The sequence below is a fragment of the Pistacia vera genome, unplaced genomic scaffold (assembly GCF_008641045.1).
Source record: "Pistacia vera cultivar Batoury unplaced genomic scaffold, PisVer_v2 Contig270, whole genome shotgun sequence".
Taxonomy (NCBI): domain Eukaryota; kingdom Viridiplantae; phylum Streptophyta; class Magnoliopsida; order Sapindales; family Anacardiaceae; genus Pistacia; species Pistacia vera.
This window is the reverse complement of record NW_022196080.1, coordinates 986,462-1,011,618: the sequence shown is the minus strand read 5'-3', so window position 1 is coordinate 1,011,618 and position 25,157 is coordinate 986,462. Positions and strand designations below refer to the sequence as shown.

The following is a 25,157-nucleotide window of genomic DNA, read 5'->3' as shown; positions in this document are numbered from 1 at the left end:
AATATTATTTCCAAAATCCTATCCAAAATAATAAAACAAACGGATCCTTGGTTATTTATAAAATCCTTTTTTAATTTTTATTACAGATTTTTAGAAATAAAACAGCGGATAAAAACCCAATTCCACAACTTGACTTGAATAGACCCGAAATACACCCGGCCCGAACCCACTGAAAACAAAACAATGTCCCTCTCCAAAGAGACCAAGACAGATCATTACTTTTTTTTTTCCTTTTCATTTCAACGTAACAATATCAATCGGATGACTGAAAAGCCCTAATGCCCCCAAGGCTCCAAATCTCCAAACTCTTCTTAATTTTAGCCCATGAGAGTCTCAGTAATTACAACCCTACCACTCACTCACCATCCTCTGTAGACTGTAATCGACCTCGATATCTCTCACTCTAGGGTTCGGTTCTTCCTTCTCTCTCTTAAAAAAAAAAAAAAATGTCTCTCCCCCAAATAGAGTGTAAATACATAACGGAGGAATGTATTCGCGAATGGAAAAATGGAAACCCTACCTTCAGAGTCACGAACTCCGTCCCCATGCTTCGCTTCCTCCACGAGCTTTGCTCTACCATGGTACTTTGTAGTGTTTGTGTAGTTGAAGTGAATAGTGATTGATTGTGGATTGTTTGTTTTGGATTCAAACTAGTTTGTTTCTGTGTCGGTTTTTATTTTTTAGGTGCGCGGCGAGTTGCTGTTTCAGAAGTGTAAAACGGTGTTGGATTCGGTGGAGTTTTTGGACAAACCATCGGAGAAAGAGGTCGCCTCTGGCTTTGCAGATATTATTACTCAAATGGCTCAAGATGTGAGTTTTTTTTTTTTTTTCCTCTGTTTGTAGTGGTGAAATTTGTATATTAGACTCAAAAGAGTTGTATTTAAGTAAGCTTAATAATTGGTTCAACTCATTTTGATTAGCAGGCATTTGAAATTGTGATTGCAAGTTATGTCCAGGAAGACAGCTGAGCTAGTTAGCTCAACTCTAGTGTGTTTGAGTTTAATTCAATTAACAACTAATGGGCCTAAGCTCAGTTGAGCCTATTAACGATCTGTAAAATTGTTTTTATTCTTCTTCTACACATGCAATAATGTACCGTAGTTTAAATGCAACCATTTTGAAAATTATTTATGAGTTTGATCATATTTTTGGAGTAAATAGAACTAGTTGGTGATAGTGCGCTTATTGTTGTTTTGATGTAATAATTGATCATTGGTTCAACTTGTCTAGATTTTGGAGATATTGATACTTTTGATTTCTGTTGTTGAGTATATCATGAGCCAACTTCCAATTTTAAGCGAGGGTTTCACATCAAGGTTTTAGGTGCTTTTAGGAAGAGAGACTTGTTGTGAGCGGCTTCTGTTTGTGAAATACTTCTTTGGTTGTTAATAGAAGATATTGGCATGAAGGAGGAGCTACTTGTTGATGACATGAATAAACTGTGCATGCCCTAATGAGTTGGACCTAGAAATGATTGAAGAAATGGGTAATAAGTTGATTTGTTAGATTTTTGTATATTGCTTATTGTTAAAACTGATTCTGAGAAAGCATATGATCACGTAGACAGTAATTTTGCTGACTTTTCTTCAAGATAAAGATTTTAGGAAGAGATGACATAATGGATAAAGGGTTGTTTTTCTCCTATGGATTTATCTACTTTGATGAATGGGAGAACTAGGGGGAGATTTGGGGCCACCAGGTGTTTGTGCCAAACAAATCCTTTTTCACCTTTTCTTTTCACTTTAGTGGTGTTTGGGCTAAGCAAGTTGATGGGTAAAGCTGTTGAGGTAAACTAGTAGAAGACAACTGGAGTCAGAAGTAGAAGTTTAAAGTATCACTTCTGCATTATGCTGATGATAGTTTTTTTTTCTTTCTCAAATGGTGATGATCAACAAATGGATAACCTACTATAAGTTTCCGAAACATTTAGTCTTACTTTTGGATTTAGATTTTATGTCTAGAAGCATGTTTGTGGAGATTTTCCTTCAGAAAGAAAAGTTCAGAGCCTGTCCAATCAATCCGGGCTAATGATAGGGATCTGGCTGATCTAATAGTTGAGTTTTCCCATGGGCTGCTGATCCAAGTTATTCAAGCTTTTGGGACCCCATAATGGAGAAAATTGAAAGAGGCCTGATTGGTGAAACATGGGATTTTATCAAAAAGGTATAGGCCACATTTATCCTGTACATGTTGCTAGCACCCCAAATTTACTTTCTTTCATTTTTCAAGATCCCTAATGTTATTGCAAAAACATTAGAAAGATTGATGAGATATCTTGGGGGAAGGATACAAAGACAATCAATCTCATCTTATTTAGAAAAGATTGATGAGATATTTCACACATGTATTAATTCCTCTTTGCTTAGTTGGAATTTTAATTTCAATTTTAAGACGAGTTTTAATGAATGAGAAAAGCAAGAATATGCAGCCCTTTTGGAGATGCAGCCGATGTTTCTAATGATGACATGACAAATGGTGGTAGAGTTTGGAAGATAGAGAGTTCACATATCTATATTTGTGATTCATTTCTAGAGTGGTTGGTACTTTACTCTCAATGAGCATCTTTAATACTTCCATGGTTAGCTAAGAGGTGGTTTGTTAACCTTTTTTGTTCTTTTGATTTCAAAGAATGACTCAAAATGAAAATAAAAAATTTAAATTTCTGTCTTTAAGATTTGAGAATGTGGTCAGTATTATATTTAGAAATCAACATTGTGAAAATTAGATAATAAAAATATGTTTATCATATATAGTCATTAAAATGCTTTGCTTATATTCTTTATAATTTTAGAAATAAAATTAAAATGACAAAAAAAAAATTAATTCAAAATTGCTTTCTCGTTTTGACAAATGAACTGGAAATTGAGAAAACAAGAGGAAGTTGTTATCCCTGTTTTATTGCTGTGTTGTTATCTATAGGAAATACATGATTTTTGCATTTTTTTAAAAACAAAATGAAAACATTTGTTGATAAAGCACTTTGCATTTTATGAGGAGAAAACAGAAAAAGAAAAAAAACCCAAAAGTCAAGGCCGAATAAGGCATAAAGTTCCTCTTAAAATCCAAGTCTTTGGATGGTTTTTAGCCTAAGGAAATATTAATATCAAAGAATTGATCCAAAGAAAGTGTCTAAGAATGCGTCTTTTGCTTTCTTGGTGTTCATGATGTGTAACAAAAGGAAGATACTTAAGATCATCACGTCCTATACATTAGATAGGGGAAGGTAGAAATTATGAGTTAGAGTGGAGGAGAAAAGATCTTGTATTTTAATCATCTAGATTCAACACTCATCGTTCCAGTAAGTTTCACAGGTTTAATAAAAGCCTGAGATTTTGGAGCAATCCTATGGGTCTGACTTGTAGGAGAACATTTGAGGACCTGAATATCTTTATATATGAACTTGTACCTCTTTCTGGCCATTTTCTTTTTCCATTTGTTTGGCTTTCATCTATTTTTTGATTTGAATTTTAGTGGATTAGATTTCCGTATCTACCACTATAACTTAGAGTTTAGGAACAAATTTGAGGAGTGGCATCCTATTGGAAACAAAAGATAAAGTATTAGTAGAAAAATTAGATACACGGATTTCTTTTTCCCCATTTTGATATGTATGTGTTAATTTAACTGCTGAAAGAAAGGAATATCGAGAAGCACAGCTGCACAACGACGCTGTTGTTTAATTGGTTGCAAAGTTTTTTCTTTTATTTTTATTTTTTATTATATTTAAAATCAGGAAAGCATGCAAAATTATGTTATTACTATGACTTCTTTTCCTTGCAGCTTAATTTTCTATTTTTTATCAGGTAGCAAAGATTTACTTTTCAAATATTGTATTATGGCCAAGTGTTTACTTACACTTTGCATTTATGTAATGTTGCAGCTTACGATGCCTGGGGAGTACCGTGCACGTCTAATAAAGTTGGTTAGTGTTGAATATTTGTTGTTGTGTTTTTTTTAAAAGTGTATATAATGTATGAGTTGGATGTTATGTTGAATTTCCTTTAATTTAATTATATGGATAATGATTTGGTGACTTGGGCATTTGTGGCTTGGAAAAGAAGTGACCTGAATTTGGAATTTAATGGTTCTATTTGCTTAACTAATTTTGTGTAGTTTTTCTTAATGATATATCCGTAACCTCTATGATGCGGATGCGGATATGAACACCAGATGTTTTTATTTCATTAACGTTTTTTCAATACTGAAAATAACTTATTAATAGTCTATAAATTCTGTGTACCTTAAACTGAATGGATGAGAATTTTTTTCTCAGAGGAAGGAAACCCTATAGATAACTAGCAATTTAAAGAGTGATAGTGACTAGATGATTCAGTGCATTGGCACATGCCATGGAGTGTGCTTAAACTTGCTTTTCCTGATATTAATTGTCCTTAAAGTCAATTGTTTGAAACACCTGATTTTCACTCAGCATGTTTATCTAAAGTAAATGTTTTTAATTTTCTATGTTAATTATTGATGCTCTGTCAAATTCTTTACTTCGAAAACATATATGGAGTTAGTTTTTCCCCTTGGGGTAGTACCTTAGAAGAAGTATGATTCCTTAGCTTGTTCCATAAGGGTAGTGCCTTAGAAGACGTGTGATTCCTTATGTGTTTGTATGCTACCTCCTTTTGCCTTTAGCTACAGTATTCCTAATTTTATGTTCTAGTGCTTCACTGTGCATGATGCTTCATTGTTTTTCTATGCCAGGGATGTTTCTATTTTTGTAACTTGTTTTAGATTTGTCTAGTTATTTTATATTTTTGTTTCTAGGCAAAGTGGCTGGTGGAATCTGCATTGGTCCCATTGAGGCTCTTCCAGGAGCGATGTGAGGTAAAGTTTTTCATAATAACGTCGATTTCCTGGTAGCAATCTGGTCATGGATTTTGGTTTCTTTTTTTGATAATCCTATCAATGATTTTTCTTTCTGCTCAATGATAATAGCGATAACTAAAAGAGCTTACACAGGTTATGCATCCTATTTTGTAGGAAGAATTTTTGTGGGAGGCTGAAATGATTAAGATAAAGGCTCAAGATTTGAAGGGCAAAGAGGTAATATGTCATAATTGCTTGTTACTTACTCAAGTAATGATCCCTGATGTTTGCTAATTCAAAGTAATCGCTCCATGTTAGTGTAATATATATATAGGATCCATGGCACCATATTTTTTACACTATTTTTAAACTATTAGATCAAAGCACATTGGATGGTTAGAATTGAATCTAGCATTCATATGATGCATTTTGGAAATGACATGTTAGATGCAATCTCAACCATCCAAAGTGCTTTGATCCACTGTTCCTTTTAAAAAATGGTGTAAGAAGTTGTGTAAAATGTGCTATGATTGATCCTAGTATACATCTAAGTACACTTGTCATTGCAATGTGATTAAAATGTAATGATTTTTGGAAGCCTATTGTTTCCTTCCCTTGTGGATGGAGGAAATATCATAATCTGTTGTTCTAACTGTTATATCATGCTTTAAATATTAAATATGTTGGTTTAAGATGAAGCAGATGATGTTCTACCCTTTTGTTCGACATCTTAAACAAGGCAGCATGCATGGACTAGCACACCTAGGATTTATATTTTTGTACGTTGGCTGAGTAATACGTATATTTGAGAAATGCGAGGTTTGAATGATTATGTGCACTCAGATACATGCGAAATCATGAGAGTGGAAATCTAATTGCTTTGTGAACTGATGTACTTGTTCTTTTGATTCAGGTGAGAGTTAACACCCGACTTCTTTATCAGCAAACAAAATTCAACCTTCTTCGAGAAGAGAGTGAGGGCTATGCAAAGCTGGTATGATCTCTACTTAGTTAAAATTTTGGAAAATTCTAAGTATCACTTGCTTTGTCATCTCTTGGAATGTTGGTTTTATTGCTTAATACTGTCCTGTTGATATGTAGGCCACTCTTCTTTGTCAATGTTCTGAAGATTCAACTCAAAATTCGTCAACAGCGACAATAGGCATTATTAAGGTTTTGACTTGAAGTTGATATTTTTTATCTGAACTTTTCTGATTCAATCTTGTCTTGATATTGATTTTTTTTCTAATTGGTGTAATCTTTGCAGTCATTAATTGGACATTTTGATCTCGATCCCAACCGTGTTTTTGATATTGTAAGTTGTCTTATTTTTCCTTGTCTAAACAGTTGAACTATTTTGATGTTTCTATCTGTGGTATTTGGAAAATGATATGACAATCCAAGTTTCAAATATCCTTTGAGCCTTCAGGTTTTGGAGTGTTTTGAACTACAGCCAAATAGCACTGTTTTTCTGCAACTTGTTCCCTTATTTCCCAAGGTTAATATCTTCTACTTTGGACCGACTGGTAGCTTTAGGTTATTTTTCTCTTGAATTTAGAGAAATCCTTTGTTTCCTCATAATCTTATAATATTTTGCAGTCTCATGCTTCCCAAATTCTTGGATTTAAGTTTCAATATTATCAGCGGTTGGAAGTAAACAGCCCTGTACCATTTGGGTTGTATAACCTTGCAGCGTTGCTTGTGAAGAAAGAGTTCATTGATCTTGATAGCATGTGAGTGATTTGTGTGCATTTTGTTTTCACACTGTTGCATTGTAGTTATCTTTTATTTTAGTCAATTTATAACTACCATCTGAAATTGCATTCTGATTGAAGCTATCTGGCTCAAATTTGTTAAAATTGTTCATTTTTGGGGATTTAACTCTGGTGATTTTTTTATCTGGATGTTTGCAACAATACAATTTTAAGTAATTCTAATTTCTGTTCCTTGTATGTGAGACTTAGAATAGTATATTTCAGTTGATAATGACAAGATGTGGAGGTTTATGCAATATGAAGAGACTGAGATGTGAACTCGATAAACTTCTTGCTATATTTCTATTATAGTGTATACTTTGACAACTGTGAGAATTGGTTGAACAAAGTTCTTTCTATTTCAAATAGTAGTAGGACTAAAATTCACTTCATCAAGTTTTTGGATGGTGCTGTACAGTGATTTGTTTATTTATTCTTCTTTGTTAAAGATTTGAAGCTAAGCCCAATGGAACCCAACCCTGCAAAGTTCTTTCTATTTCAAATATTAGTAAGACCAGAAGTTACTGCTTTGAGGTTTTGAATGGTTCTACACTGTGATCTGTTGTTTATTTAATCTTCTTAGTTAAAAATTTAAAACTAATCCCAATAGAAGCCTGCCCTCCCCATTATTACTTTAGCTGAGGCCTGATAATAAAGAGAAAATAAATTTGTTATTCCATTTTTGGCTATGGTCAATGAGAAGGCAGTTCTTCAATTTATGTTTACCTTGATACGGGGTATATCAAGCGATTATTGTTTGTTCTACAAATGCAGTTAGGGTGTTTAGACTGGCAATAGTTTAAACAAGCATTCTGTTCTTCTTTTCTTAGCCAGCTGTTTTTGGATGATGATTATCAAGTTTTTTCTGGGATTTGTTCTTCAAGAAAAAGAATTCTAATCTTGTAGTAACAGAAAAGCAGAAAGATTCTTGTTTTTCCCTAGAGACAAAAAGCATAGTTCTTGGTTCAATTTATGTTGGCTGAAGAATCTGATTGCAAAATAGAGTTTATGTGAATGATTAGGGCACAATATTTACTTGGTAGGAATAATTAAGTTAAATAATTGCTTTTAACATTGGTCATGTTATCTTGTGGTAATGTGCATGATATTCTATACCTTGAAGCAGCAATATAGAAATGCGCACACTCATCGTGTAAATTTATACTTGTATATGAGATGCATTTTAAAGTGCACATGCATATAAGTATGTCATAATCTGCTGTTGGATAGGCTGGAAGTGGAAGTGGATGTATATCATGGATCTTTACCATGGTTGTCTTTTAGTGTTTTGTCTTCTATGCTGCAAAAGATGTTTGTGCTGTTTTCCTCCCAGTATATATGATTCATTGATTTTTTTTTTTTTTCACAACTGAAGTGCTGAAAGTTCAATCTTTATTCGGTACTCGTCAGTTGTGTTCTTTTACTCTTCGTGTAGACCTCTTTCTCATTCTCTTCATCACCACGAATACGTCATTGTGCTTTCCTGTTTTCACAAAACACAAATAGAAACTCTGTGCATTATGAAACTGTACCATGGAATTTATCAAAATTTCTAGTGAATAAGGAAATGATTTATTTGACCTAATTGAATCAAATTCATATGTTGGGAATTGCTTGATATGATCTGATGGGACCTTACAAAAAGCTTTAGATTTTAAGGAAAGCTAGTGATTGTCTTAGAAACACAGAAACTAGGAGATTTTAGGCAGAGCAAGTTTTTAATGGTAGTTTTTTCCATAGATGAACTACGGCTGCTGGTTCCAGTGGCTTTAAATGCTATTTATCTTTTAAATAAATAAATAAGCATTTGGCTTCAGAATTTTCATTATGCACATGGCTTAATTATGATTATGGCATTTAGTTGAAATTGTTTTGCCAAATTCAGATGAAAGTTGATGATCATGGCTTTCATGGAACTCTAGAATCAGCTGTAAGCAAATTAATTTGACAATATATGCTGTTTTGGATAGTGTGGTAATATAACAATGAGAAGAAGATACAGACTTTAGATTGAAGGTAATTTAGGAAAGAGAAACAGTTCACAAGAAAAGATTAGGAAAAAAGCACTGCCCTTTTCTTGCTATATATTTTTTTCCCTGATTTTCTTGTTTAGGCTAGGCCTTAATTTATGTTCTTGTGTTATTTCCATATCTAAACTTTGGCATTATGTTCCTTTATGTGTTTTTATCTGTTGATATTTCTGCATCTTATTATGCATGTTTGTGTTTCAGTTGTGCACATTTACTTCCCAAGGATGATGAAGCATTTGAACATTATAATGCATTTTCGGCTAAGCGGCTTGAAGAGGTATATCTACTGTAATTGTATACTGATGAGTTTACTGTTTTGGTGTTTGCTTTAAATTAAATTATATTCTATCTTGGTATTGGAAACTTTGTGTTTACTAGGTTGCATAGGATTTTTTGTCTATATATTGAAATGTGTATTCTTCCATTTGCTTCTGATTTTAGGTTTCATTGGTTGAATGTTTTTGTTTTTTCTTAATTCCGCTATTTTGGGTGCATTGACCAATATAAGATAGATTTATAGTGGAGGCTTTCCCGACTTCTTTAATCATTTTTTGTATAGTTTCTTCCTTTAATATGATGAAACTCAGACCTTTCTATATGGATATTTTTTTTTAAAAAATAAACCTTTTGCAGGCAAACAAAATTGGAAAAATAAATCTTGCTGCTACTGGGAAGGATCTGATGGAAGATGAAAAACAAGGAGACGTGACTATTGATCTATATGCTGCTTTAGACATGGAAACTGAGGCAGTTGCTGAAAGGTCCCTGGAGCTTGCAAATAGTCAAACTTTGGGCTTGCTTACTGGTTTTCTTTCCGTAGATGACTGGTAGGTTTGGTTTTTACGAGTATCTTTGGTGTCTGGGACTGTTGAAAAAACTACTTTGTACCTTCTCTTATGGTGTACTTTTCCATGCCCTTCTCTTCTTTCCTGTTTTCTTCACTGCGTGATAGTTATATATTGCTTCAGTTTTGCTTTTGAATATGTTACCACTTCCAGATTAGCTTGAGTGTCCTGTTATTTAATAATTCATTTCTATGTACATGAGCTGCAGTACTGCCTTTCCTCAACCCAGTCATTTAAATTTTGTTTATCTTTTAAATGTCTTTTTTAGGGATGGAGTGTGATATACTTCCTGCTTCCTATTTGTTTTTTTACATTTTTTTTTTTAATTTTTTGGTATTCATTTTCCCCTGAATTAAAGTGTTTTGTTTTACTCCCTTTATGATTGCAGACATTGTCTTGACGTGAAATTCTGGAAATGTTTGCTAAACTTGGTTTACAGTTTTTATGGTTAGGATTAACTTCTTGTGCTAAATTATATTTCGCTCTTATATGGCTGCCCTAGTGGATTATTATTTGAAAATCCATGGCTGCCCTAGTGGATTATTAATTTTTCTTTTTGACATTTTTTATTTTTCAGTCACTATTGAAAAGGATTCAGTTTTGCAAAATCTTTTGATAAGCTAATGAGTGCCAACAGGCTAAAACATTTAATGTAATATTGACTTGATAACCTTATTGTCTTTTGTTTATGAAAATTGTTGACTTACACTTTTTTCATCTTATGCATATCATGCACCCATTGTCAGGATTTTTTCATGTTGCTGAGGTCGCTTTGTGTTTTCTTCCTTGTATTGTATGTAATTAAATTTATATGCTTCTATTGATCATTTATGTATGTATCGTGCTTTTCATTGTTTATTGTCAGGTACCATGCCAATGTACTATTTGAACGTCTTGCCCCGCTTAATCCGGTGGCACACATTCCAATCTGTGATGGCTTACTTAGGTAAGCTCTTTTTTTATTTATTTATTTTTTATTGGCAATTCCTATTTGAATGTAGTTGAAAACTAAGGGCTGGTTTAATTTGTAATTTTAAAATAATTTTCATTAAGTAAGATATAATAAAAAATAGAAATGTATCACAATATTTTAATATCTGAGAACACATCTAACATAATTTCTAAAACTGGTATCAGCCTTAAAAACTATGTAAAACAGTGAAAATGATTTTTTTATATATTTTATTTTAGACTAATTATTGAGATTGTATCAAAAAACTTTTGGGAAATTCTTCAAGTGAACATGTTTCTGAAAATTTTTTGTATGTTTATTTTCAATATTATAAAATTTTATTTAAATTTTAAACCAAACTGCCCTTAAGATTTTGATGTCTTATTTGGGTGTAAGATCATATATTCTTGTACACAAGCGCACACCAAGAGCAGTGCAAGACTATCAATACTTTTTGATCCTGTAATCTCTTCTAACATAGAGAGGGCTTCTACCTTTTTTTGTTCTTCTACCTTTTTTTGTTCGAGTGGTACACATTCACATTTGTTTTTTTTTTTTTTTTTTTTTTGTTCTTTTTCCTTTTCCTTCAAATAATTGATTTGTATATTTGTCCAGGCTTATCGAAAAATCAATCTCTTCGGCATATGGTATCATTCGTCAAACACATCTTCAGAGCTTTGGGTCTGTCTCTGCAGTGGGTATTGATGTAATGGATACGACAGATACAACAGTCAATAGGTCTTTCGTAGATCTTCCCAAAGAACTTTTCCAGATGCTGGCTACTGTTGGACCTTATCTTTATCGTGATACTGTATTGCTGCAGAAGGTGCTTTGCTGTTTGTTTCTTGCACTTGCACCCAGGCATTTGCATGCAAATAAAATATTGCACTTACAGTTGCTTACTACAGTTTATTGTTGTTCCTGTGAGCAGGTATGTAGAGTGTTGAGAGGTTACTATGTGTCAGCACTTGAGCTTGTAAACTGTGATGACGGAGCTTCAAAAATTGAATCTGCTCTTGGTGGAAACCGAGTTCCCCGTCAGCACCTAAAGGAGGCTAGGTCAAGAGTAGAGGAAGCTTTAGGAGCTTGTCTACTTCCTTCTCTACAGTTGATACCTGCAAATCCAGCAGTTGGTCAGGAGATTTGGGAAGTAATGAATCTCCTTCCATATGAGGTTGGCATTACATCAGTGCTATTTGATTCTTTCATTTGAGAATTAGAAAAATCTTGCTAGATGAATCTTCGTCTGCTTAGGTGCGATATCGTTTATATGGTGAATGGGAAAAAGATGACGAGCGGAACCCTATGGTTTTGGCTGCGAAGCAGACAGCCAAGGTATCAACATAAAGTTTTTTAGACTGTGCTCTTCATGTTTGTTCAAGCCTGGTGCAATAAGATCCTTATTTGCTCTTTGTTGCTATTTTACAGCTGGACACAAGAAGGATTCTGAAAAGGCTTGCCAAAGAAAATTTGAAGCAGCTGGGTCGGATGGTTGCAAAACTAGCTCATGCAAATCCAATGACTGTACTTCGAACAATTGTTCACCAGGTATTATTTTTGCTATATATTGCATTATTCATTTCTTTTCTTAAAAATTTGATTTTTTTTTTTTAACAGAACAAAATGTTCTTTTTCTTTGGAATTCTGTGATGCAGATTGAAGCTTACAGGGATATGATTACTCCTGTTGTAGATGCGTTCAAATATTTGACACAGGTCTGCACTATATGGCGTGTTTTAGTAGATTGATTTGTTTGAATAATGATACTATGGTTGGTNTTTTGGTATTCATTTTCCCCTGAATTAAAGTGTTTTGTTTTACTCCCTTTATGATTGCAGACATTGTCTTGACGTGAAATTCTGGAAATGTTTGCTAAACTTGGTTTACAGTTTTCATGGTTAGGATTAACTTCTTGTGCTAAATTATATTTTGGTCTTATATGGCTGCCCTAGTGGATTATTATTTGAAAATCCATGGCTGCCCTAGTGGATTATTAATTTTTCTTTTTGACATTTTTTATTTTTCAGTCACTATTGAAAAGGATTCAGTTTTGCAAAATCTTTTGATAGGCTAATGAGTGCCAACAGGCTAAAATATTTAATGTAATATTGACTTGATAACCATATTGTCTTTTGTTTATGAAAATTGTTGACTTACGCTTTTTTCATCTTATGCATATCATGCACCCATTGTCAGGATTTTTTCATGTTGCTGAGGTCGCCTTGTGTTTTCTTCCTTGTATTGTATGTAATTAAATTTATATGCTTCTATTGATCATTTATGTATGTATTGTGCTTTTCATTGTTTATTGTCAGGTACCATGCCAATGTACTATTTGAACGTCTTGCCCCGCTTAATCCGGTGGCACACATTCCAATCTGTGATGGCTTATTTAGGTAAGCTCTTTTTTTATTTATTTATTTTTTATTGGCAATTCCTATTTGAATGTAGTTGAAAACTAAGGGCTGGTTTAATTTGTAATTTTAAAATAATTTTCATTAAGTAAGATATAATAAAAAATAGAAATGTATCACAATATTTTAATATCTGAGAACACATCTAACATAATTTCTAACTGTTATCAGCCTTAAAAACTATGTAAAACAGTGAAAATGAATTTTTTATATATTTTATTTTAGACTAATTATTGAGATTGTATCAAAAAACTTTTGGGAAATTCTTCAAGTGAACATGTTTCTGAAAATTTTTTGTATGTTTATTTTCAATATTATAAAATTTTATTTAAATTTTAAACCAAACTGCCCTTAAGATTTTGATGTCTTATTTGGGTGTAAGATCATATATTCTTGTACACAAGCGCACACCAAGAGCAGTGCAAGACTATCAATACTTTTTGATCCTGTAATCTCTTCTAACATAGAGAGGGCTTCTACCTTTTTTTGTTCGAGTGGTACACATCCACATTTGTTTTTTTTTTGTTCTTTTTCCTTTTCCTTCAAATAATTGATTTGTATATTTGTCCAGGCTTATCGAAAAATCAATCTCTTCGGCATATGGTATCATTCGTCAAACACATCTTCAGAGCTTTGGGTCTGTCTCTGCAGTGGGTATTGATGTAATGGATACGACAGATACAGCAGTCAATAGGTCTTTCGTAGATCTTCCCAAAGAACTTTTCCAGATGCTGGCTACTGTTGGACCTTATCTTTATCGTGATACTGTATTGCTGCAGAAGGTGCTTTGCTGTTTGTTTCTTGCACTCGCACCCAGGCATTTGCATGCAAATAAAATATTGCACTTACAGTTGCTTACTAGAGTTTATTGTTGTTCTTGTGAGCAGGTATGTAGAGTGTTGAGAGGTTACTATGTGTCAGCACTTGAGCTTGTAAACTGTGATGACGGAGCTTCAAAAATTGAATCTGCTGTTGGTGGAAACCGAGTTCCCCGTCAGCACCTAAAGGAGGCTAGGTCAAGAGTAGAGGAAGCTTTAGGAGCTTGTCTACTTCCTTCTCTACAGTTGATACCTGCAAATCCAGCAGTTGGTCAGGAGATTTGGGAAGTAATGAATCTCCTTCCATATGAGGTTGGCATTACATCGGTGCTATTTGATTCTTTCATTTGAGAATTAGAAAAATCTTGCTAGATGAATCTTCGTCTGCTTAGGTGCGATATCGTTTATATGGTGAATGGGAAAAAGACGACGAGCGGAACCCTATGGTTTTGGCTGCGAAGCAGACAGCCAAGGTATCAACATAAAGTTTTTTAGACTGTGCTCTTCATGTTTGTTCAAGCCTGGTGCAATAAGATCCTTATTTGCTCTTTGTTGCTATTTTACAGCTGGACACAAGAAGGATTCTGAAAAGGCTTGCCAAAGAAAATTTGAAGCAGCTGGGTCGGATGGTTGCAAAACTAGCTCATGCAAATCCAATGACTGTACTTCGAACAATTGTTCACCAGGTATTATTTTTGCTATATATTGCATTATTCATTTCTTTTCTTAAAAAATTGATTTTTTTTTTTTAACAGAACAAAATGTTCTTTTTCTTTGGAATTCTGTGATGCAGATTGAAGCTTACAGGGATATGATTACTCCTGTTGTAGATGCGTTCAAATATTTGACACAGGTCTGCACTATATGGCGTGTTTTAGTAGATTGATTTGTTTGAATAATGATACTATGGTTGGTGGTATTGTAAAAAGTAGCTATAGTTTTGTTCTGGTTTCTGTTAAAAAAAAAGTAGATATCTTTCTATCTGACTGAACAAGTCACTAGTACCTGTTGAGTTTGAAGTTGTACTAATAATCTACCATGTTTGCATCTAGATGTTACTATAACTTTTTGATGTAGCTATAGTTGACCTTGTCTGTGTTGATGTGGATGTTACTGTTGCTTTTGGTGATCTTAATCAGGTATATATCTATGTATATTGATTTGGCCTAGTTTTTAGGTCATTGGTGTGTTCTAGTGTAACTGAATAGGTATTAAGTTAAGGGTTTTTGGTGTGCATGGAGTTGCAAAATTAGCTTGTATGAAAGTCATTGGGGGAATTGCATTACAGTTCGGTGAATATTATTGGAATTTGACTATTAAAGAGCTGTTTTCTTTATCTTTTCTTTTGTTCCCCATGTATTTGGATACCCAATTTGAAGGTTAAATTTTTATTTTTTATTTTTGAAATTTGTTTTATATGCTTTTTGTTCTCTTCCTTTTTCCTTGAATCTTGCAAATAGGGCCTAATTTGTGATCATTTACATGATAGAATGTTTATGTATATATAATAGAAGAGAGAGCCTGTGGTTGCTTGCTTAATTGTTACAGCAGGTTGGTTGAGTAATTATGGTGCATCAGTTGGACATATTTGTGATGATTGGCAAATCTATGCCATCTTTGACTCTGAAAGCTTTTGTGTTGCCAAGGATATACACGGACTAGCCTGATATTTGGATTACATCATTTTCTGTTTACTTGGCACAATGGTAGGTCAAGCCTACTGCCCTAGCTTCTAGAAGATACCAAGTTACGTCTGTTGTTGTAGAAACCCTTAGTGAATCATTATGATGATGGAAATTAGGTCTTTGATGGTTAAGTCTTGAAGCTATAACTGTTTGTTAGTTGGTTGTTCTACTTTCTATCAGAAGGGGAGGGTTCATTATGCTAAGAAGTATTAGTTTTTTCCCTGGTTTAGTGGAATATTATTGCAAAGAACAGTCAATATTTTAGTAGAGTTAATGTAGAACTTTCTAACTGTGGTTGGTAAATCAACTTTGTATTTCTTTTCTTCTGATATATATGTATGCACTTTATGCTGCATTCATTTCAAATTTGCTGAGTGTGATGTTAAATTGTATATGGAATGCTTTATGTCGAATTTCTTCAAGTTAGTCATCTGCTATTTAGCATGACCTTATTAAATTCACATGGTTTTATGCAGCTTGAGTATGATATTTTGGAATATGTTGTCATTGAACGCTTGGCACAAGGTGGCCGTGACAAGCTAAAAGATGATGGCCTTAATTTGTCAGATTGGCTTCAATCTTTAGCTTCATTTTGGGGTCACCTGTATGTATAACTTCTTTATTATCCTTTTGTTATATTGTTATATACATTTTATGTGTTAAGCTCTTGAATTTTTTTCTTGTCATTATTGTTTTCCCTTGTGTATGTTTATCGACATGTTTGTTAGCAGTTAAATTTGTTGTCTTCTGATTTAACATTATAAAATTATTTGGTCCGAAATTGATACCACGACTGTTGGTCAAGAGGTTTCAGTGTTATTCTTCTTTTATATGGTTTCTACAAAGAATCAAATTTTTTTTTTTTTAAGTTGTGTGCATATCTGCCGTCTTCTCATCTGTTTTTGTTTTCTAATGTAATCTTCTTTTTGATATGATGTGAATTAGTCATTTTATTTGTTAATTTCATTTACATATAGAGTTTAGATCTATCTTGGGATGCTTCACTTCAGTTTCCAGGTTGCAGATTAAATTTGGAAAAAGCTGGATGACTGGTGCCGGGGATGTTTTGGGACATTGCAGATGTGCAAGTTCAGATCAGTTCCAACTCTTTGGCTTGCCAATTGGGTGGGGCATGATTCAGTGATCTGTATGTGAGTCTGACAGAGTTCTGATGTAAAGTCATAGGAACGGGAAAGTGATATCTGTTAAACTTGGAGGTTTTGGCAGGACATTGCTGTTCAACTTCCTTCCGGTGTCCTTTTTTTACCATTTTCAAGTTTGTTATATGGGATGGGATGTTAAAGAGGCAAAAAAGGTACTTTGAGAACAGTCAAGTGATATTCATGAGTTCCCGGACATGGAAGATTATCCCTGAACTATAAGTAGGTGCTAGCTGGGAAACTGGCCCTTGTGCTTTCTCATATAACTTGAGGGTTTGATGTTAATTGTAAAGATGGGAGACTGATGTAAAGTGAAGTGGACAGTAAGCACGTCAGTGTCAAAGATCATGAATAGCAATCTGCCTATTGTATTGAAGAGTATGATGCAGAGGCATCCATAGTATGGCATTTGCCGTATGAAATTGATTATCAGAAAGAGAGAATAGGTGCAACTATTTTAACTGTTGGTTGGTCAGATTGACAGAGAGATATGTGGTACTTCTACCGTTGATTGAGAGCTGTTCAATTTTATGCATATGTTCACCTGACAGCTGAATGATTAGGAATTACAGTTCTTGAATTTTGCTAAATGAAGCGCTTAGGTATAGGCGAGGACCTGAAGGTACAAGCAGTCGTATACTAAAGACTAGTCAGCATTCTTTCTTCTGGGTGCTCCTTACTTTTAGTTGTTTGCTTGGTGGTATCTCCTTTGCTTTGGAACATTCCATTAAAGATACATTTTTCAGATCAGGTTCTTACTACAGAAGTGTAACATTGACCANTATTGTTATATACATTTTATGTGTTAAGCTCTTGAATTTTTTTCTTGTCATTATTGTTTTCCCTTGTGTATGTTTATCGACATGTTTGTTAGCAGTTAAATTTGTTGTCTTCTGATTTAACATTATAAAATTATTTGGTCCGAAATTGATACCACGACTGTTGGTCAAGAGGTTTCAGTGTTATTCTTCTTTTATATGGTTTCTACAAAGAATCAAATTTTTTTTTTTTTAAGTTGTGTGCATATCTGCCGTCTTCTCATCTGTTTTTGTTTTCTAATGTAATCTTCTTCTTGATATGATGTGAATTAGTCATTTTATTTGTTAATTTCATTTACATATAGAGTTTAGATCTATCTTGGGATGCTTCACTTCAGTTTCCAGGTTGCAGATTAAATTTGGAAAAAGCTGGATGACTGGTGCCGGGGATGTTTTGGGACATTGCAGATGTGCAAGTTCAGATCAGTTCCAACTCTTTGGCTTGCCAATTGGGTGGGGCATGATTCAGTGATCTGTATGTGAGTCTGACAGAGTTCTGATGTAAAGTCATAGGAACGGGAAAGTGATATCTGTTAAACTTGGAGGTTTTGGCAGGACATTGCTGTTCAACTTCCTTCCGGTGTCCTTTTTTTACCATTTTCAAGTTTGTTATATGGGATGGGATGTTAAAGAGGCAAAAAAGGTACTTTGAGAACAGTCAAGTGATATTCATGAGTTCCCGGACATGGAAGATTATCCCTGAACTATAAGTAGGTGCTAGCTGGGAAACTGGCCCTTGTGCTTTCTCATATAACTTGAGGGTTTGATGTTAATTGTAAAGATGGGAGACTGATGTAAAGTGAAGTGGACAGTAAGCACGTCAGTGTCAATGATCATGAATGGCAATCTGCCTATTTTATTGAAGAGTATGATGCAGAGGCATCCATAGTATGGCATTTGCTGTATGCAATTGATTGTCAGAAAGAGAGAATAGGTGCAACTATTTTAACTGTTGGTTGGTCAGATTGACAGAGAGATATGTGGTACTTCTACCGTTGATTGAGAGCTGTTCAATTTTATGCATATGTTCACCTGACAGCTGAATGATTAGGAATTACAGTTCTTGAATTTTGCTAAATGAAGCGCTTAGGTATAGGCGAGGACCTGAAGGTACAAGCAGTCGTATACTAAAGACTAGTCAGCATTCTTTCTTCTGGGTGCTCCTTACTTTTAGTTATTTGCTTGGTGGTATCTCATTTGCTTTGGAACATTCCATTAAAGATACATTTTTCAGATCAGGTTCTTACTACAGAAGTGTAACATTGACCATTCCTTCAGAGGAAATTATTCTGTGGTGAGAGAGACGTTCTAAGAGTAGGTGTCATGGACCAGGCTCTGCTTAACTTTGGTCTTAGCTAATTAGCTTGCTTTGGTGATGGCTATTTTGTGGTCAGGAAATCTTGGGTCCTCATTATTGTGCATTTTGATTCATAGATGGCGCACTCCTGCCTTCTGTGGAAAGAGATGTACTATAATGCATCATTTTCGGGGTATAGAAAAAGAAGGTTCTTGCAACCTTTTTGAGGTGTACTTCAATTTTTGTCAAGGCGACATCAGAAGTTTGAGGTCAACAATATTTCTGTTGAGGTCCATTTCTCAAAGCTGTCAAGGGTGTGAGGCTATTCACTTATACAATAAAATATGGGGTAGTTCTTTTATTGGAGATCTGAAAAATTTGCTTTGTTAATTTTTTCCCTTTTTCCTTCCCCCTCCTTGTTGGTGAATGAGCATGTCATGTACATAGTGTGGTCTAAGTCAGCAGGTACTATGTATGTGTAGATTGTTAAAAAGGTGGCTGATATTAGTTAATGGAGTAAGTACATTTAGAGAACCCCTTACAGAGAGTTGAATGCCTGTATGTCCGTGCTTGTGTTTATAGATGTATATGTTTGTGTGATCTCCTTAATGTCCATAGATTTGTGTAGTAGTTTAAAGACATGTCACTGTTAAGCTTTAATGTGTTATACTGCTTGATTTTGCTAAATGCACTGTTAATCATTTTGTAGTTTGTTTTATTGATTGCTTGCACACACAGTATGCATGTGTTAGTCTTTAAAGAGGTTTCAAAAATTTGTAGATGTATAAATAGAGAACCCTTGGAATGCCTATATCACAGTAACTTAAATATGACAGAGAATAGTTAAAGTGAATTGCTGAATTTGACTTTTATACTGAATTAATGCCGGCCATGTAGAATTAAGGGCAATTTGTCAAAAAAGAAACAAAAGAATTTATATTGGAATGCCTGTATAAATTAACAACTGTAGGGAAAATTAGATATACAAGGGTGTGGAAAGTATATTTAATTGCCTAAGAGCCTTCTTTTCTCTTTACTATAGCTGGTTGTTTTAATTCTTACATTCGCTCACTTGAAAAAACAGTCAAAACACATAGAAATATACAGATAGTTGTGTATGGCTCATATTAATAAGTAGACCAACTAGAATAAATTTTTAAGTTTAGCTGAATATATTCTAAATGGTTATTATTTTCAATAGATGGGGGTGAAAAGGGTGTTCCAGATCATAATTTCTCAAAATGAATGTGCAGTTCTAGAATTGTATATAGGAAGTTAAATTGATTTCTTCCTTTGAACTCCTTGATGCATAAAGGGTATTCTCAGCAAGTTTGGCTAACACTGGGTGCAACTAGATCTATGACAAACAATGGGAGCCAGCAGCTGAATAAGAAGAAAATTAGGTTTATTATGGACACACCAATAGCTGCAACCAGCACATTGCAAACAATTAGTGACAATCAATTTTCCCTCTTTGGATCTTCAACATTTTCTTTTTTGGACCCCAGTCCACTATACATGAAAACATTTTTAGAGAGAAATTTGAAGTCAACTCTTCATTTTGCTACCACATTGTGAATGATATATACATCTTCAGGAGTGATTATAATTGATTGAATTTTCACATCTTCAGGAGTGATTATAATTGATTGAATTTTCAATTTCTGTAGTTGATCTTTCTACGGTTGATCAGTGGAAGAGTTGTGACTTCTTGGTTGCACGCCTTGATGTAACAAATTTTCTTCATTATTAATGGTTTCTTGTTATAGGCATACCTATGGCTGCAACAAGGAGCTTTTAAAATGATGGTGACAGTTAATTTCCATCGATTAGTTCTTTGAACATCTTTCCTGGAATTCATAAACTGAATCGCAATTAGTTCTATAGAAAAAGAAGCGGACTCCTACTTGTTAATTGTTATGCTCAATTATGTATTTTACTTGTGGAATGGTATAATAGTCTCTATGTTGGCTTGTGAAACATCATGTAAATTTTGGTTGTTTTGGTGATTTGATAAGATCGTGTTACTCCTTTCATTTTATGTGTTCATACTGATTATAAGTTTTATATTATTTGAAGTATTTATTTAATTTGAAATATGCTCTTTATGAATACATTCGTGAAATTTTACTGAAAGCAATTTCCATATCAGGTGTAAGAAGTATCCATCGATGGAACTGAGAGGCCTTTTCCAGTATCTTGTTAACCAGCTGAAAAAGGGACAAGGAATTGAGCTTGTTCTCCTTCAGGTATTATTTAGTTCCAAAGGTTATCATGCATGATTTTGTTCAAAACTTAGCAATTACATTTTGGATTTTTATGATTAATTCAGGAACTTATTCAACAAATGGCAAATTTTCAATACACGGAGAACCTGACTGAGGAACAGTTGGATGCCATGGCAGGGAGTGAGACACTTCGGTATCAGGCTACTTCGTTTGGAGTAACTAGAAATAACAAGGTTTTGTGGACTTTTTGTTCTTAAACTTTCATTGAGCTAAGTTTTAAATGATCAAATGAAGCGTCATCTGTGCATCTGATTTTTAGATTGTAGAAAACACTTGCGAATCTGGTGTCTTTGTAGTCTCTTTCCAAAGCTTTGGCTTTGATCCTAAGCGCATTTGAATCTTAAATATGAATTTTGTCAGAGAAACCATACTATATTTTCTAATTATATAAGGCTAACAACATGATACATTGTAATATATGATGTGTGAAATTAACTACTTAGTGTTTTACTTCTGAATAATTTTGTTTGGACAATGGACTTAGCAAGCTCCTTAGTTAAAACCATAAAGGAAAATACAAACACACACCCAAAAAAAAAAAAAATTGAGAGAAGAAAGAACTGTAATTGAATTAAATGACCCATGAATTGATGTTATAGTGGAAACATACAAAATGTGAACTACATGAAGTGATAGATATTGTTTGATTTTATGCTCTTCAAAATCCAAGACAAAGTGCATGGTCTCCTTGATAGGAACTTATTGGAATAGTTTTCCTCAAGCTTAAGGTCATATTTGCCTGTGACATTAATCTTAAGCTTTTAGAATGGCATAATGTTTTGGCATTATTTAATATCTCATTCTTATGGTTGTAAGATATGCCATGGGTTCTAGAACCCAGAACTCCTACCATGTATGGAATAAGTGAATATGTGAGGCTTTGTGGTTTTCTGCTAATGGAGTCCGATGATCTAAGATCTACATAATATGCATAATCTTTGTGCAGTTTCTGGTGCATTGGGCATTTATTTGTGATAAGATGATCTCAGTAAAATCTGCTTATATGGAGACTTCCTTGTTACATTATGTGCATGACCTTTAAAGTTTCCTCGTTACCTGATGGTTGTAGAAAACTGTCATCCGCTTTTATGCTTTCTATGTTCTCTTTTTTTTTTTCCTTTCTTTAAATTAAAATGAAATTCTGATTTATTAGAATATTAGCCAATGCTATAATGCTCAATGTTCCTTTTGGCTGTTATTTAATCAGGTTTTGAAAGTTGATATTGAAAACTTTGTATTGATTTCCATCCACCAAGTTTTTAGTTTTAATATCATTCTTTGCACTTTGCAGGCATTGATCAAGTCCACCAATAGGCTAAAAGATTCATTGCTTCCAAAGGATGAACCAAAGTTGGCAATCCCCCTTCTATTGCTTATTGCGCAACATCGTTCTGTGTAAGCAATTCATCTTTATTCATTATATAACTATTTGAAGAATATAACACTTTTTTTTTTTTTTTTATCATTACTGAAGAGAGTCAAAGGTTTTAGTTGTTTTTGAAGATGATTTATTCTGGTGTAAAAACAGAATTATAATGAGGTTCTTTTTTTTTTTTTTTTTTAAAAAAATTTGATGTCTATTGCATTTTCTATGGTATATAATATGTTTTGTTGGACAAGTTGATGTATGACATCTTAGTGACCTATGCACTTATGGAAGGCATAGGCGTAGGGCTATTTAGGATGTTTGTCTTATTTTACATTAGGGTTTTCTATATTAAGTTATTTAGGACTTTTTCTAGTGTTTGCAATGTTAGGTTTCTCGTCCATTATAACTATAGGGCCTCACAAGCCTAAACGAAACATTGAAATCTTCTCTATTATGAGTTAGATATTGATTTCTGTAGAGTATTTTAGGAGTTAACAGTGAGACCTGGGCTTTTTTACTTCTTTCTTGTGTGCACTTATTATCATTATCCAGTTATCGATTATTATTACTTTTATTCCACTTGGAGAAAATAAACCAAAATATATCTCAGTAAAAAGTGCATGATCCTTTTGATAGTTTCACCTAAGTTGTTTGATAAATCTCACAATCAAAAGGCTATATGTAATAGCACTCCTATTGCATTTGTAACTAGAATAAGGGACAATATTGACATTTTTTCCTATATTTACCATCGTTTTATTTAAAAATTATAAATTGTTGTGTCAGCTTAGAATTGATTAATTTATTCCATTTATTTTATTTTTATTTTTTAATGCATTAGGTCAAAATCGTTATTATTACAATATTTTTTTTTTTTTTGTTTTTTTTTTCACTCATTACCGTTAGATTTAAAATTTACTATTTTTGTAAAACTGATTTGTTAATATTACTGTTAAACGCTTTTTTTTTTCATTTTTAGATACTGTTCTAGACAATGATGATGAATACCTTTTCAAATTTAGAGAAAGCAAATTTGAACTTTTTATTTTCAGTTTCGAATTCATTTATTACCTAAATCACCAAATAAAATAGTATAAGTAGCCATGTAAAAATTTTGTGATAATTAAGTATTTGGACTTTTGTTGCTGCAGTAAATTGATTGCCACGAGAATTTATCTAATTGCATGCAACTTTTCTGATTCTATGATTACCCTTTCTGACTATATCATTTTCTTCAGGGTTGTTATAGCTGCAGATGCACCTTACATAAAAATGGTTTGTGAACAGTTTGATAGATGCCATGGAACTCTTCTTCAGTATGTGGAATTTCTTTGCAGCGCTCTGAATCCAGCCACTGCTTATGCTCAGCTGGTCCCATCACTTAATGATCTTGTGCACCAATACCACCTTGATCCTGAGGTATGTCTCCTCTCTGTGGGTGTCATAAGGCTTCAAGGTTTATCTATGTCAACTTAACTAATTTATCTAGGTAGTTGAATTATGACTTCCGATATGCTTTATCTTTATTTCTACACAAAAGCTATCTGTGACAATTACATCTCTTGTTTTCATGAATTATTCTTTTGTAATGCAACATCTTTTCATCGTCATTTTTCTTTCCTGTAGGTTGCTTTCTTAATATATCGCCCTGTAATGAGGCTTTTTAAGTGTCAAGGGAGTTCTGATGTTTTCTGGCCTTTGGATGATAATGAAGCTTCAAATGTCACTACGGCAAACTTGGAGTCTGAATCTACAGAATATCCTGGAAAAGTTGTTCTAGATCTTGGCTCTCAGAAGCCTATAATGTACTGAATCTAATCTTTAAAGTTTTTTCCTTTTTATCTTTTTTAAACTGATTGCATAATTAGTGTCCGTCAGCGTGCAAATGTTCAGTTTTCATCACTGCTGAATGAATAGGGAAAAATAGATATCGTCTATGCACACTGATGATGTAATTATATCCATATGTGCAGGTGGTCAGATCTTCTTGACACTGTTAAAACCATGTTACCCTCAAAAGCCTGGAATAGCCTTTCTCCTGATCTCTACACAACTTTTTGGGGGCTTACACTCTATGATCTTTATGTTCCTAGAAACCGCTATGAGTCTGAAATTGCTAAGCAGCATGCTGCACTTAAAGCCCTGGAAGAGCTTTCTGATAATTCAAGTTCAGCAATAACTAAGAGAAAAAAAGACAAAGAAAGAATTCAAGAGTCTCTAGATCGCCTGACCTGTGAACTCCAGAAGCATGAAGAAAACGTAGCATCAGTTCGTCAGCGGCTTTCTCGTGAAAAAGACAAATGGTTGAGTTCCTGCCCTGATACTCTGAAGATTAACATGGAATTCCTCCAGCGTTGTATTTTTCCACGCTGTACTTTCAGTATGCCAGATGCTGTTTACTGTGCCATGTTTGTACATACTCTTCATTCCCTTGGGACACCATTTTTTAACACAGTCAACCACATTGATGTTCTGATTTGTAAAACTTTACAACCGATGATATGCTGCTGCACTGAGTATGAAGCAGGTAGACTTGGGAGGTTTTTGTATGAGACATTGAAGATCGCTTACTACTGGAAGGTGATTGTTTATTTGAAGTTGCCTTTTCTGTATTGATTTATTTTTTCATGAAGAAACTTAGTTCTGCTTTGTTGCTTATTTTTTCATGGAAAATTTATTTTTAATGGTTTTGATATTTCTAATTCAATTGTTAATTTTGGCCAATGCTTTTTGTCTTTAGAGTGATGAATCAATATATGAACGTGAGTGTGGAAACATGCCGGGCTTTGCTGTTTATTATAGATATCCTAACAGTCAGCGTGTCACATACGGCCAGTTCATTAAGGTGAATTTTGGACATATAATTACTTTAAAGTTCATTATTGCTTAATTGTCTTGCCTATAAATTTAGA

At 33.7% G+C, this 25,157-nt stretch overlaps 1 protein-coding gene across 2 annotated transcripts in view; it reads left to right on the top strand.

Annotated features, from left to right (window-relative positions):
• The first annotated feature begins 251 nt into the window (after positions 1-251).
• The window catches only part of LOC116133566 (THO complex subunit 2), a 31,438-nt gene continuing 6,532 nt past the window's right edge, over positions 252-25,157 (top strand). Inside the window, exons 1-26 of one of the 2 annotated variants that reach the window (XM_031419261.1) lie at positions 252-581; positions 685-810; positions 3,881-3,922; positions 4,774-4,833; positions 4,990-5,052; positions 5,729-5,809; positions 5,917-5,988; positions 6,083-6,130; positions 6,245-6,313; positions 6,415-6,548; positions 8,801-8,876; positions 9,233-9,426; positions 12,712-12,792; positions 13,382-13,592; positions 13,698-13,940; positions 14,021-14,101; positions 14,195-14,314; positions 14,422-14,481; positions 15,790-15,917; positions 20,741-20,837; positions 20,921-21,049; positions 22,168-22,271; positions 23,484-23,664; positions 23,872-24,050; positions 24,219-24,825; positions 24,986-25,090. In XM_031419261.1, coding sequence (XP_031275121.1) covers positions 447-581; positions 685-810; positions 3,881-3,922; positions 4,774-4,833; positions 4,990-5,052; positions 5,729-5,809; positions 5,917-5,988; positions 6,083-6,130; positions 6,245-6,313; positions 6,415-6,548; positions 8,801-8,876; positions 9,233-9,426; positions 12,712-12,792; positions 13,382-13,592; positions 13,698-13,940; positions 14,021-14,101; positions 14,195-14,314; positions 14,422-14,481; positions 15,790-15,917; positions 20,741-20,837; positions 20,921-21,049; positions 22,168-22,271; positions 23,484-23,664; positions 23,872-24,050; positions 24,219-24,825; positions 24,986-25,090 — 3,426 coding nt within the window. In that variant the 5' untranslated portion in view covers positions 252-446. Of the gene's footprint in view, positions 582-684; positions 811-3,880; positions 3,923-4,773; positions 4,834-4,989; positions 5,053-5,728; positions 5,810-5,916; positions 5,989-6,082; positions 6,131-6,244; positions 6,314-6,414; positions 6,549-8,800; positions 8,877-9,232; positions 9,427-10,309; positions 10,391-11,011; positions 11,223-11,327; positions 11,571-11,650; positions 11,732-11,824; positions 11,945-12,711; positions 12,793-13,381; positions 13,593-13,697; positions 13,941-14,020; positions 14,102-14,194; positions 14,315-14,421; positions 14,482-15,789; positions 15,918-20,740; positions 20,838-20,920; positions 21,050-22,167; positions 22,272-23,483; positions 23,665-23,871; positions 24,051-24,218; positions 24,826-24,985; positions 25,091-25,157 lie in introns of both variants that reach the window. The other variant, XM_031419262.1, reaches the window with a different exon arrangement.